This window comes from Paramisgurnus dabryanus, chromosome 22 (genome assembly GCF_030506205.2).
Source record: "Paramisgurnus dabryanus chromosome 22, PD_genome_1.1, whole genome shotgun sequence".
NCBI classification, from domain to species: Eukaryota; Metazoa; Chordata; class Actinopteri; order Cypriniformes; family Cobitidae; genus Paramisgurnus; species Paramisgurnus dabryanus.
The window spans coordinates 2,080,743-2,095,689 of NC_133358.1; the positions used below are offsets into that span (position 1 = coordinate 2,080,743).

Sequence of the window (14,947 nt, forward strand, 5' to 3'; positions counted from 1 at the left end):
CATTACAGCGTAAATGCTAGGATTAAGATTGATTTTATATATAACAGATAATCTAGATACATTCAACCTAATACGTTTTTAAAAACATGGTAATGTTTTAATGTTTTGCTTTAGTGTTTTAATGCCAGACAATCATTGAAATGAGTGAAAAATGAAGAGAAAGGCAGAAGATATAGCATCCTTCTTCAGAAAGAGTAGCAAGAAGCAGCCAAATGAATCTTAGTAAAAAACATTTAAGTAGCCTTCAAAATTCACATGATTTTCTGGTCTCTAGTTTTTTCAGCAATGGGAGATATAAATTCTGGTTTTAAAGTAAATTTCAAAAGTTTTATTTGATTAAATAGTTTAAAAAACATGGAGGTTGAATTATGACTATAAATTGTATGTTAATCTCAATTCATTTTAATAAAAATTAAATTATTGTAGCAATTGTATGTTATACATTATTCTGATTAACACACTATAATACTTACAAGTATTTTAAGGTTGGATGATAGAGATTTTATATGCCACCCCAGAGTAACTGCTGGCCCCTGCCTGGCCACCCCTATGAAAAATCCCTTGGTCTGCCACTGATTAGCAAAACACAAAAAATACATTATATTATAAATCTTTACCCGGACAAGTGACTTTTGTGCATGGACAAGTGAAACACAAATTTACTTGTCCAAAGGACAAGTTCCTCAAAAAGTTAATGTCAAGCCCTGATAAACATATTACAACAATTTACGATTAACTAAGAATAATAGTAAACTTCATTATTGTTAATATTGTGACTCTTGATGAGTCTTGATGACGTATGCAGCTTAGAAATGCGACCTCCGGAAGGCTGCAGACTTATGATTGAAAAACGGCCTCTGTATCATCGTTTGTTTCAAAGGTTTCGTGTGTTTAAAGTTTTAAGGTTGACCAGTTTGATTAAAATAAATAGCACCTGCACTTTTTTGTACAATTACTTCTATTTATTAGTGTCAACCTTCTATTGTTCATGTTTAACAGCTAACAAAGTTACTCATCTACAGGGGTCTAAAATTAGAAAAAGAGACCTTTAAGACACTTTATTATAACTAATGGTCCTGTGTAGCACATTTTACAGATATTTGTATTAAAATAATACTCTGGTAAAAATAGAAATACTGATTTAACTTCTTTACTCAAGTAAAATTATCAAAGTACAGGCTTGGAAATTTATTTAAAGTATAAAATTAAAAGTAGCCATGCCTTTAGTTCTTTATAAGCCATTGCCTACATTTTATTTGGATGTCGGCAAAATAGGCCTTCTTTTGACATGAACATTTGCATGTTGCACATTTAGCTGTTAAAGTTGGGTAAAAATGCAAAATAAAAATAAGTTAAAACATATTTTTTATCATGGTTGTTGATATAGAGAGACGTGGTGATGGAGCAGTGGACAAGACACTTGCTTTTGATTCCCACTGTTACACATCCACCAAATAAGTTGTTATGTGTCATACTGTACAAAAAAGTAGCATGTTGCACATCTAGCTGTAAAATGAATTAAAATGTGTTTTTTTGTTCAAATAAGTTGTTATGGGTCCTTCTTTACTATCCGTATAGATCCGCCACCAGTTTGATTGGCGTGTGTGTGTGGGGGGGTCTCAATATATTTTCCTGCTTTTTTGTCCTTAGCCAATCACATGCCTGCCAAATGGAAGTACTTTGTACTGATATGCCCGCCCCTTGAACGCAAAGCGGAGAAACGGCCTGTGGCGAGGGAGAATGGACACATGAAAGTACGCGTCTTTCAGGTCTATGGCTGCAAACCAATCTTGGGGGTGAATTGATTGAAATTTTAGCTTTGGCGTTAACATCCTGAAGGATCTCTTTTTGAGAGTCCGGTTCAGAACGTGCAAATCCAAGATCGGTCGTAACCCCGTCGCCTTTTTTGGGGACTATGAAATACGGCCTGTAAAAGCCTGACCTCATCTCGGTTGTAGGGACCGGCTCGAACGCGTCCTTTGCCAGCAGGACATCGACTTCTGCACGCAGTACATGTGCATCGGACGCTTTCACTGTAGTGAAACTAATGCCTGAGAATTTGGGGGTGTGCCGGTTGAATTGTATTTCGTAACCGAGGCTGATCATGCGTAATAACCCATGGGACGGGCTGGCACCCGCTGGCGATAGAGGAGGAGGAGGGTGAGCTGGTGTGTGCCCCCTCACAGCTCTCTCGATCCTCTGGAGACCTGGAAAAGAGATAGGAATGCACTCTTTTTGTGGTTTTGTGGGTGCTGGCTGAGAAGCCGGCAGAACAGAAACAAAACAAACAAGGATATTCCACCTGGCCCTCCACCGGGGCAAGGAATGGTCACCGTCTCCCGAACGTTCACCATCTCCCGAAGAGTGATCCCATCCAATTCCAGGTCGCCCGCCTCAGGCGGGCTGTTGACGGCTGTTCCCCCTCCGCTGCCGGGATGTAGTCCTAGGAAGGGGGACGAGGGCAGGCGCCGCAGGGCGCCCTCGGCGAGGAGCAGACCGGGCAGCCGGCGCTGGTGGATGAGAGGCAGCTCTCTTGCGTCAGGGCATGATCTTGGCGATCGCTTCAGTCTACTACTGAGCGGTGGAGAACTGCTGTGCAAAGGACTCCAAGGACTCGCCGAAGAGGCCGGTCTGGTAGACTGGATCGTCCAGGAACTTGTTCTTGTCCGCATCCGTCATGTCAGCCAGACACAACCAGAGACGGCATTCTTGGACCACCAGAGTGTACATGGCACGACTGATCGCCTGCGCTGTCACCTTCGTAGCGTGGAGAGCCAGATCAGTGGCAGCCCGGAGCTCCGAAAAAGCATATCGTATCCTCCCTCATGCATATTGCAACAAGGCCTTCGCTTGGAAACCTGCAGCAATGCCATTGCATGCAGAGCTGAAGCCGCCTCTCTGCACACCTGGTGGGCAGTCACCATTAGACCGGACGACTGTCTGCAGGCCCGCGAAGGAAGGGTTGGGCAGTCTCTCGAGGAGGCAGCGGTGGCCGGACACAGTTGCATCGCGACCCCCCGCTCCACAGGAGGGATCCCGGTGTAACGAACCAATCATCCAGGTGGGACGGTTCGAGCTGAGGGGGGTTAACCCACTCTAACCCAACTGTCTCCGCCGCTCCAGCGAGCACAGCCACCATCTCTGGGTCAAACTCCGGCGTCGCGACCCGACCAGAGAGGAAGGACGTCCAAGTCCGCTTTGGAGGAAGGGGGCCCTGCCTCGGCTGCTGCGGAAGATGCGGATCCTGAGGGAGACGCAACGGGTTCAGCAGACATCATAGAACACGACTCTGCGGTCTCCATTGGTACCTCTGCCGGCTGGGGACGGGGAGGCTGAGAGCCGGAGGACGGGGATGTCGTCTTTCCCGGAGAAATGACAGCCGTCTTTGCAGATCCACAAGGGTCATGTCCTCGCAGTGAGGACAAGAACCCCCAGCGAACGCTGCCTCCGCATGCTCGATGCCCAAGCATAAAAGACAACGCTCGTGACCGTCCTTTGGACCCATGTACTTTCTGCACCCAAGATCGCATGGACAAAAGCCATCCTGAAAAGGACGCTGATCTCCGGATATATGAGAGTGGCTGTATAACAAGACACAAAGCTCTCTGTATCACTCTTTTAGGGAAGTCACTCTTTAGATGCTCAGTTGATGATGCACACAGGGAGAAGCAACGCACACACTTAACTCAAAACAAAAAAGATGCAGAGCAGTGGAAACTGTGAGCGTCCGCTGTGGTACTGCTTGTCCAAACTAACTTTAGCAATCGTTCCCAAAGAGCAGAAGAGTAGCTTCTCAGTAGCAGATACTGCCGGCTTTCAAAGCGAAAAAGCTAATTTCGTATCTTGCACGTGCGGCTTATATACGCACCTGGCGGGGCGGCGCCGGCATTATGCAAATACCTCAATGCCAAGTTCATTGGCGTTTTAGTAGTTACTTGAAGCAGATTGGTCTCTCTAAGCGAGTTCCCCAATTTGTCGGTCACAACGTGACGTCGTAGTGACGGACTGAAAGGGAACCTTTGTTCCCTGAATGAAGGGAACTAAGAGGTCACATTGATGACCAACGTATTGGGAACTCACTAGAGAGACCTATCTGTTTAGAGAATTTTCTAAAGAACCAATGAATGTTGACATGAAGTATTTGCATCTGCTGGTGCCACTGCAAGTATAAATGAGAGGCAGGTGCACTGCATACTCAACTATTTTCTCTGAGAAAGCTGAGCACATAGCCCGGCCGAGCAGTGGTACAGCAAGCCATGGGGATAGGACGTGATGTCTCCATTCCCTTACTTTAGGGAACGAGGTTACATATGTAACCAAGAATCCCCTTTTTGGGGGGAATCCCTTGCAAAGCGCAATGAGTGCTGCCCCTTCCAGTGCCCTGCATAAACCTTCCACCTCTTTTTTTAGAGTAGGCGGAACAGGGTGTTATGCAGAGGAGGCCGGCTATTACTTGTTCCTTAACCCACTAGATTAACCTTATGGTGCTTTTCCAATGCATAGTACCCCACGTTTTGGTTTAGTTTGGGTTGGGTCAGCTTACTTTTGGAAGCTTTTCCAGTAGGTGCAGTACGTAGTACCCGATAATTTTTTCGTACCACCTCGGTTGGGGTTCCAAGCGACCCGAGCTGATACCAAACGAGATGTGAAAACACTGTAGATCCCTGATTGGTCTGAGAGAATCGTCAATACCAGCGTCATCGCAATAATGTAAAAGATACATTTTACCTCAGTGCTAGCTTGCACTGTCTCGAGCAAACAGGTTTTCATCTGTGCTCTGCTATAAGTTCCCAAACTCCCTTTTAGCGATGAAAAACATCCACAGGTTAAGAATCAGTGACACCATAACAGTTTTTTCCAGACTTGCAGTTTGTGGCAGAACACTTGCGACGAGCACATCTGCATTATATATGCTTTATGCAACTTCAATGAGGCTCAGCGGAGCACTGTCGACTGACGCCACAAGTGTTTGAGCAGAAACTGTCATGTGAGACAGAGGTAGTGATAAACACAATGTGCAAACATCTGTTTGTGGTGGCCAATTTAAATTTTTGTGGTGAATTGAGAAATAAATAAATGTATGGGAATGTACAACAACGCTCTCAAATGTATGATGTCACAGCAGTAGGCAGCGCAAATATAACGACACGCCTATAATCCCTCCCACTGCAAAGTGATACTAAACTCGATTAAAAAGCTAACCACGCCAAAGTGAGGTGAGCTGACCCGACCCAAACTAAACTAAACTAAACCTGGGGTACTATGCAATGGAAAAGCGCCATTAGATAACACCGGGAAGCGTACCCACCTGGATGTTAGCTGGAAATGCTGTGGAGCCACATCCCTTAGAGGTTTTTTAGGTGATGATTACAATATGGAATAACTGCAGAGGGTTTTACTGTATATTAAGGGCTCTGGGGTGGCTTTCTAATGCAGTGGTGACCAACCTTGTTCCTGGAGATATACTGTCCTGCAGAGTACAGCTCCAACCCCAATGAAACACACCTGAACCTGGCAATCAAGCATTTCAGGGCTACCTAAAAATTAAAGTTAGGTGTGTTGAAGCTGGTTTTGAACTAAAATATGCTGGAGGGTAGATCTCCAGGAACAGGGTTGGTCACACCTGTTGTAATGAGCCTACACCTGTACAGAGATTGCAGAGGCAACTGTGCTGAGTGAAAAACATGGGTTTCATTTTACTCCATGGACATACACACGGGATGCCACCTAGGGGTCACTCATATGGACGCCAAGCCTTAACATAGGTTTTCAAGAATTCAGCTGATGAAAGGATGGCAGCAGACGCTCTGCCACGTCTGGCTGCCAAGGGCATTGGAAAAAGTACCAAATTCTTAAATAAAGTAATTGTTTGGCAAAAATAAAGTGCTAAGATGGCACTGCAAGCCGACACACAAGCCGGGGCTCTCAGTGCTTTTACCGGTTTGAGGTGAAAACACAAAAGGAAACCGGCTCAACACAAACACTACAGAAACTATTAAATGTGTTAGGTGTCGCACAGCCTCCAGCTCTACAAATGTCTGTCAGCAAGAAGCAACGAGCCAAGAGAACGCTGTACTTTTAGTAGAGTGCGTCCATATCTTAAACGGCCATAGCATGCCCTGCTTCTGTTAGGCAAGGGCAAAAGTGTCCAATATCCAGTGTGACATTGTGCTTGGAGACAGCTTTTCCCTTCAGCTTTCCTCCGTAACAGACGAAGAGCTGGTCTAAGGTCCTGAAGCTTCGCGTTCGGTCCACGTACAGTTGCAGCACGTGTACAGGACACAACAAAGCTAAGGCTGGGGTTTCCTCCTCTGAGGGCAGCACCTGCAGGTTCACCACCTGACCCTTGAAGGTAGGGGTGGGAACATTGGGCATGTAGCAAGGCCAGGGTCTCAGCGTTACACTGGAGTCAGCGGGCCCGAACTCAAGTCATTGACCGAAAGGGCGTGCAGGTCCCCTGCCCTTTTATCGAAGCCAATGCAACACAGTTTTCATGGAGTGAAACTTCAGTTTGACTGACTGTAAAGCCTGAAGGGACAATCCTAGAGTGCTTTCAGTACCACAAACAAGTCTCAAGAGGGCATAAAGGGTGGGCTGAGCTGTATTAAAGCCCCTTGCCCCCCCAAAAGAAACCTGATGCCCAGGTTGTGCTGACTGACCGACCTACCTGCTGAAGGGTCATGGTGGATGGAAATCGTAGCGATATACTTAAATTGTGGAGGGGGAAAGCCTCTGCTCCGAAGTGTTTCTGCAAAAGAGATTTTTTCAGGGGGTATTCTCAGTGAGAACAACACCACTCGAAGTGCTCGTGCCTAAGTGATCGTGTGTACGACCTACTGGGGTAAGCCTCTTTAGAACCTCCACGTCCCATCCTGGGACCAACTGGAGTTTCCACAGGTCTGAACGTATGTGACACATTGCCCTGTCCTGAGAAAGAGGTTCCTTCCTCAGGGGGATTCTGCCAAGTAGGACTGTCGCAAAGAGCATGAGTTCGAGAAAACAGGTTCCGGTGGGCCAGTAAGGGCCCACGAGTAGGACACGCTTCTTTTCCTCCCTGACTTTGCACAGTGTCTGTGCAAGTAGGCTCACTGGGGGACCTCGAGGCCAGCTGAGGACCACGGATTGTTGAAAATGCTGAATTATGTGCTTCAAATGCCAATTTTTGCCCCGATATAATACGTTTATAACCAATATAATAAGTTATGCTTGCCAGTGTAACAAGCAGGATATGGCTGTGGTGTAGAATCCAATTGCAGAAATGTTATTAAAATCCATCCAAATCAGCTGGAAATTAAATGGCAAAAGTCGAATAGCAGACAGATTAATCAAGTAAATCAAAAGACAATCCAACCAGGCAATAAGACAAAAGGGTAATCAAAAACTGTAATCCAATAAAACAGGCACAATTTTTATAACTATAAACATGGACATGAATGAACATGTGAACAATAAACAGTTAAGCTGAAAAATACTTCACATTGTGAATGGAAAAGGCATAGCTTAAATACACAACAGGCAGGAAGTGAGAGAAGAAGGAGAGAGAGTGTCCAAAATCTAGCTAGGGCCACAGCAGAGCAGGCTTGGACCAAAATGGAGCGGGCGTGGGCCACTGCAAAGCAAGCCTGGGCTTGGACCAGGGCGCAGCTGGCTTAAATGTGACAGGGAGCACAAGATTCACAAAAAGGCCTCCATGGCCATGACATTAATGATAGACAAGGGAGAAATTAAAATGGCCTCAACGACGTGGTTCTAGGCCTCACTGGCCGGGCACTCAAAAAAATACTTAAGGGCCTGGACGGCCATGATGTCAGAGGGCTTCCCTTACAGAAAGCACAAGGGACCCAGCTATTTTGGCTGTGGGGGCTAACACTGGAGTGGACTCATGGACTGCAGCGAACTCAGGGGAAACCATAGAAAAGTGTGTTGCCCAACACACCACAAGGCTGGAGCCGTAACAGAAGAATTAAAGACAGTGTCTGCCAGACTGGAGGGCAGACTTCTGCATCTTGGATCCTTTTTTTTAGGTTCATGAGAAGCACTGATGAAAGTTGGGAACACTGGTTTGGTGGCCATGCTGTAAACTCTGGGGTCGAGCTCTGTGCTATGTGCTATGATATACTTGCCAAACTTTGGGCAAGTGCATTTGCTAAATACATGAAACAAACGTGTTTTTTTCACACTTTGAACTCTAAGTTTGCATGAAACCGAAGTAGCGATTGTCTTATTTTCCCTATTGTGTCGTATATCTGAATGAACTGGCTTCTGAAATGAGTTAAAAACTCAGTTAAAAACAGTTAAAACTCTGTGTATTTTTTTGATTATCGCTTTAAATCTGATCTAAGCCCTTTACAAAAATGCAATTATCTCAGCTAAACAAATGAAGATAGGAGAAAACTTTTTTTGTTTAAAAACAAAGGGTCTGTTCTTTCATTTGATATATTATATGTTTATATATTTAAAAAAGAACATTTTCTGGAAGGCATTAAACTTTTGTGAAAATAATGGAAAATGCTGGCACTGGCTGGAACTTTTTTTTAAAACACTGATGGGGAAAAAGTTAGTCTATGAGGGCATGATTTTTTTTTAAATAATGAAACTGACAAATAAGTAATTTATTAAAAAAATCCCACAATCTTCCATAAAATATAAAACGTTTTAATTTCAATTTCCTTGTGACGTTAAGAAACAAAAATTATTTTGGAAAGATTATAGATATTGTTCTTCCTCCATTCAAGCAGATATACGTATATGACTGAAATAGTTGTTTAAGAGGTGTTGCTAATATGGTGTATGGTGCAAATGTACAAATTCAGTGATTCCAACCCTATGGTCAATTATACTCTGAATAAATGCTCCAAGATGTTTTTTCCTTTTGCCACTTTCTTCATTAAGATCTTTATCTTTGTGTTCTAGCACTCCAAGTGGCACTTGAACTTGCTGAACAGGTCAGCTCATTTCCACAGCATTGTCTTCGTGCCGACCGTAACTCTGCCTACCATGCTGTCTTTGATGCCACCTCATTCACACAGGCCATGCAGTACGAGACGGACCATGGCATTCCAGTTATTCAAGCTGAAGCAATTACTGGAGCAACGAAATTCAGCTCAGGCACTGGGAGAGGGGGAACATTCACTTCAAGTAAATTGTAAACAGATAGATGATTATCAAAAATGTAAAGGAATATACTTCAGTTTAATTTGTTGTATTATAGATCATACTGTACAACAGGGTCTGCAACAATGTGGCTTCTAATAAAACAAGATTTATACTAGATTATAAATATAAAAATATTATACTAGGTTATTACTAAAACTATGTCAAACTATGATAAATATGACACTATTAAAACATTAAACACTGTAAAACAGTCATATTTTTAATGGTTCATATTAATCAACACACTTAACTGTTTCAATGGTGAGATTATAAGAATGATTCATAATGTGAGCTGTTTGGTATGATTTTATGGGTACTTTCTGTTTGACTTCAACCAATGTAAAAATAACTTGCAACTTTGTTTCAAAAAGAGATTATAGAGACAAAAGTTACTGATTGTAGCTAAAATATTGTCGCTCAAACAATCAAAATAAATTGGGTATAGATTTAGTCAAACGCTTTGGGTGATGGGACTAATTGTGTTATGTTTTTTTTGTACACATTTAGCTGATACTTTTTTTACACAAATTATATCAGGTTTAGTACTCTTAGTGCAGAAACCTGAGGTTATGTCCTGATCAAACACACAATGATCATTTTCAAACCAGCAATTTTCTGAATACCAGGCTGATTTATCAAAACCTCATAATCAACATGAATGCACTAAACGTTTAAGCAGACATTGGCAAAAATCCCTACATATATTTCCTGAAGAAAGAGAGTTGTATGTGTGTTTGTTAAGGTTCTGTCTAGACTATATGATGACAGGAGAGATGATCTGTTAAGTGACCCCACACAGAAACACACACACAGGTCATTCATCTCACAACTGACAGTCAATTAACAACTGACCCTTGAAGAATGGATGAGTTTAAACATGACAACTAAACTACACTCTTGCATTCCTTGATGCTGTTAATGTTTCTCTCTGGGTCACAATGAGCATTAAAGTTTGATTTCTTCCATTGACATTACACATTTACATTATGATTTTATGCAGAAAATGTTAAATCACAAAAATGACTTTAGCTGGATTTTCACATGCAGACTAGTTATCATGAAGCAAAGGCTTTGCTTTCGCAGTTGTTGGAGTGGAAAGTTATAACGGGTCAACTGGCATTTTGTACACACATTTTGATTTATAGCTGTGTAAGCATGTGTTTAACTCTGTCAGCTATTGATTGAAATACATTTGCAAAGGAATGTGTTTTTTTTCCACTGAACCAACTTATCTCATCTCTGCTTTCTTTCACAGTGTGATACCAGTCTTTCTTTATTAACTATATTTATGTTGATCCAAACCTGCGTGCTGTAATTTTTAGTGAATGGAACTACAAATGATCATTTCTGAAGAATGTTTCAGAGCTATTTTTTACACAATCATGTCTGTCAAGATCCATACAATTCAACTTAGCCTTCTGAACTTATAGAAGTTGCTGTTTTTACCTTCACTGTATTTATGTCTTTATTGAGATTCAATAATAGTGCACCATCTCCCTTTACTATGCATTTCTTTTTGCATAATACCTGAACGTAGCCTGACAGAATATGAATTTTGGAAGTGAAAGCAGAGGAGCATACATTGGAGTAATTTGGAAATTATGTTTTGGAAAAGCATACATTGGAGTAATTTATGACCAAATTTCTGTGTGTGAATAGCAAAGACATTTGTTGTTTATAAGCTCTATGTAAAAATGTAAAATTAATGTCATTTCTACTGCAATGTACACATTTTATAGAAGTTTTGTATTTGTGTGTGTGTGTGTTTGAGAGAATTATGCAGTTTTATCAGTAACTGTGAGCTGATGATGAAGGGGGGGGCTGGTTTGGTTTGCATTGCTGCTCTTTGATGCATGCTTTTTTGCCCCCTTTAGATAAGATTATCAACTCTGAGATAACAACACAGCCATCTTGTCAATCTGAATCTCACCAGACACAACATAGTGTGTGTGCGAGATTTCTGAGATCAGTCTCCATAACATAAACATGTAAGCTCGCTCTCTCTCTCTCTCTCTCTCTCTCTCTCTCTCTCTCTCTCTCTCTCTCTCTCTCTCTCTCTCGCTCTATTCTCTTATTATAGTAAGTTCAGTAGAGTGTCTCATCTTTAAAGCATTGCACCTGACCCTGACCACAAACTCTACTCATCTGTCTGTAATCTCAAACATCAGAGGACTCTTTTAAAATACTGAGAATAACTCAAACAGATCAAGATAAAACAATAAAGACTTCAGTGCCCTTGACATTTGACAAAATGCTATATTATCCTTTTAAACTACTGTACTCTGTTGGTGGTATTATGGTTGTTTGTCACATTCAGGCTACCATAGTATGTACATGGTAATGTACCAAAGAACCATTTGTACTACCATAGTTTTACAACAAATATAATGATTGAACTATTAAAACAATATGTTACTTCACTCTTAAAAATTATGATGCCATAAAAGAACCATTTTTGGTTTAATAAAGAACCATTAACATCAAAAGAACCTTTCTGCTTCATAAAATGATTATATGTAGTGATAAAGGTTCTTTAAATTATAAAAAGTATGAAAGAAATATTGAATATGTATGTATACATTCATCTAACAACCAAAAAGAAATGTAAAAGGGACCAACACAAATTTAATAAACAATAAAATACTAATAATGACAATACGTCATAATAAAATACATTAAAATAATACATGAAAAAAAATAATAAATGAATAAAAACACATAAGACATAAAAATAAAAGGGTCAAATAACATTTACCATGTCAAAACACTGACCCAATTCACATTTTACAGTGTTTTACAGTCTGTGCATCATGGGTTAACACCCTCTTTCTCACCTTCTCAAAATTTGTACATTTATCTTTTAGAATGTAACACTTTTTCCATTGACATGTGTGATGCCATTTTTTAAGCCAGTGTTTTATGTAAGAAGTAGCCTATTAACACATTTCCAATGTAAAGAATTAAGCTTAAGTTAACAAAATACATATTTTAAGTTTAATTTCCACAGAGTACAGATAAAATATTAAAATCAAGGGTGCCAAAGATATCTTAATATCTGAAATGTTCTCTCTGCAATGATTTTGACATCTTTCCGGAATTTCTTTATGTTCGCACTCCCAAACAGCTACAATGAAACAAAAAAGTGCACTTAACGTTGTTAATCTTTGACACAAGTCATATAACTACTGTTATGTAAAATGACTGGAGTTAAATAGCTTTGGCCATTAATATTGCATCAAAGAAATGTTTTTATTTATTTATTTAAAGAACCTTTCGCCGAATGGTTGGGGAACCAATATATATATACATATGCTTAACTACAAACTAAAACTATGGTTATTGTAGTAAAACCATTGTTTTATCAATTTTCACAAATGCACCGAATAATGATAATAGCCTATGCTTATATAAAACGTTATTTGTATGGTGACATGTTAAAATAGGGTATTTGGTACGTTTATATGTTTGCCTCGTGCGGTCGTTAGGGGTCACGCTTCGGCTATATATGAAGAAAACCTGGTCACGTTAATATAAATCATGTACAAAATTACATACAATCCCCAATCTACTGCACATGTAATGATTAAATGAGTTTATTGTCTGCGTTATTTTATTTTGCCACGTGACATGCGTTTACTTTACGCACAATACAACTCTTGTTAGAAACTCTTGTGTACCGATTCGTTCAATCCCGCTGTTTGTACGCGCGTGAACGCCCCCTTACGGAACGTAGTCGCTACTCGCGTCGCGTTAAGCCGAAAGTATACTCGGGACGTCCGCGTATGCGCGCCGTCCGCATGACGTCATTTTCGTCATCAGGAGGGTCCGCGGCCGGCCGCGCGGACCGTCCGCGTGCAGCCCAAAATTTGAGACCGCGCGGACAGTGCGCGTACAGTCCGCGTACGACAGCGCATGCGCAAGAAAATATTTAGACAGGACACTCCACTATAAACAATTATACAAAGGAAATAGACAGCATTTCCACACACACTATCGTTTTTCTTCTTTAACTTTTACTTCTTCCAAGAACAGAAAGCTGTGGAGCATGTTTGTTTGATTCCTGTTCTTTGTTGTCTTGTTGTTTGTTCTAAACTGTGTTTGCAATGGTGGATCAGTTACTTTTCTTCACCTATCCTAATGTTTTAATGTACTGTAAATGTCGCCAAATCAGTGCTGCCCTGACAGCCTGTTAGACTAATAATTTGAATAAGAAATCATTTGTATTGCGTATAGTGTCGAACGCGGCCATCCGCGTGTAGCCGCGTGGACTATACTCGGAAAGCTGCGCGGACGCGTGCGCGCGCGAGCCGGACGCGGACGCGGAAAAAAAGTATACCCGGGCCTTTAGTTGGTTTTACACCTGGCAGCTGACATTGTAAAAATGTCATTTGTCCCTAAACGAAGACACGCAGAGACGACATGAACACGAGTGTTTGGGGTGGATGTTAAAGCTGTCTTAAAGCTCCACCTCTGAGTGAGCGCGAGCTTGGGGCGGGCTCGCGACGCGTCCACCTGATTCAGCCCCGTTATTTAAAACCCTGGAGAGAAACGCGCAGGAAGGATCACTGTGAGTTAAACTGCAACCGAGTAGATTGTAAAGAGATCCTCTCTTTGACAAGTGACGGGGGGACTTTTATATTAATACAGGAAAAAAAGTGCAGTAACTTAACATTTGATGGGACAAACAGAAGTTTCCAGTTGTATTCTGTCAGAAGAGACGCATCACGCTGAGGAATTGATGGATATTTTGAAAATTGAAAAACTCCCTGGACGACAGTTGCATTTATTTTGTACTGGATAATACGCATATCAAAGGTAAAGGAAAACGAGATCACAGCCTGATGACTTGGAGTACTTTAATATAATTTCCATTTTAATATAAATCTCTTATGTATTAATATTCTATAAAGAACCAAGAAATGAAAGAATGTAACGTCAATAAAAAGCGATTCAAGAACCCATTGACAAAATGTTTTTTGCAAGAAGAGAGGTTTTTGCTCAACCCAATAACTAAGCGTTTATTTTAATAGTATAGGTCCTATGGCGTGAAGCAAAGGAAAAGAAGACATAACATTTGTTTTCCAAGTGATTTGATATTGTGTCGATATCAAGAGCACAGAATAGAGACTGGATGTAAAGATGAAGAGTATCTGGTTTGCTCTGATCGGCTTCTTATGGAGCTCTTATGTGTCAGGTAGCACTTCTGGATTGGATGTCTCTGAGCTTCAGCCAAACTTCATCCATCGGAGATTACGGACTCAGGAGAAAAGAGAGATGCAGAAAGAGATTCTGTCCATACTCGGACTAAACCACAGACCCAGACCGCATCTGAACAGCGGGAAATATAATTCAGCACCTCTCTTCATGCTGGATCTGTACAACACTTTATCAACTGAAGAGAAAAGTGACGTGGATCAGTACAGATCTTTATTTACCACTACCACCACCACCACAACAACACGACCTGCTTTAGCTTCAATACAAGACACTGACTTCTTACACGACGCCGACATGGTCATGAGTTTTGTCAATTTAGGTAAGACACATGTTTACAACTTTCTTTGTTTTTTACAAACATACTTTGTTATAAAGGTGATGTTTTAATAGGACAGATCTCAGTATACAAACCTGTCAGCTTCATGTGACTAGATTCAACTATTTTAACTTAATCTAAAACAATAGTATTTGAAGCAGTGTAATAATAAGCCTAGAGAATGTTGAATAATTTCTAAAAAAAATAATCAAATGAATCATATAATTATTCAATTTATTGACTCAATACAAATAGTAT

At 41.1% G+C, this 14,947-nt stretch overlaps 2 protein-coding genes across 4 annotated transcripts in view; both read left to right on the forward strand.

Moving 5' to 3' along the window:
- The window catches only part of LOC135777754 (enoyl-CoA hydratase EchA19), a 38,516-nt gene extending 27,044 nt beyond the window's left edge, over positions 1-11,472 (forward strand). Inside the window, exon 6 of the mRNA XM_065287976.2 lies at positions 8,914-11,472. Coding sequence (XP_065144048.1) covers positions 8,914-9,149 — 236 coding nt within the window. The 3' untranslated portion in view covers positions 9,150-11,472. The remainder of the gene's footprint in view (positions 1-8,913) is intronic.
- A 2,173-nt stretch (positions 11,473-13,645) lies between these two features.
- bmp6 (bone morphogenetic protein 6) overlaps positions 13,646-14,947 on the forward strand; it is a 54,695-nt gene continuing 53,393 nt past the window's right edge. The window contains exons 1-2 of one of the 3 annotated variants that reach the window (XM_065287977.2): positions 13,646-13,971; positions 14,187-14,692. In XM_065287977.2, coding sequence (XP_065144049.1) covers positions 14,296-14,692 — 397 coding nt within the window. In that variant the 5' untranslated portion in view covers positions 13,646-13,971; positions 14,187-14,295. Of the gene's footprint in view, positions 14,693-14,947 lie in introns of all 3 variants that reach the window. The other 2 variants (XM_065287978.2, XM_073813210.1) reach the window with 2 other exon arrangements.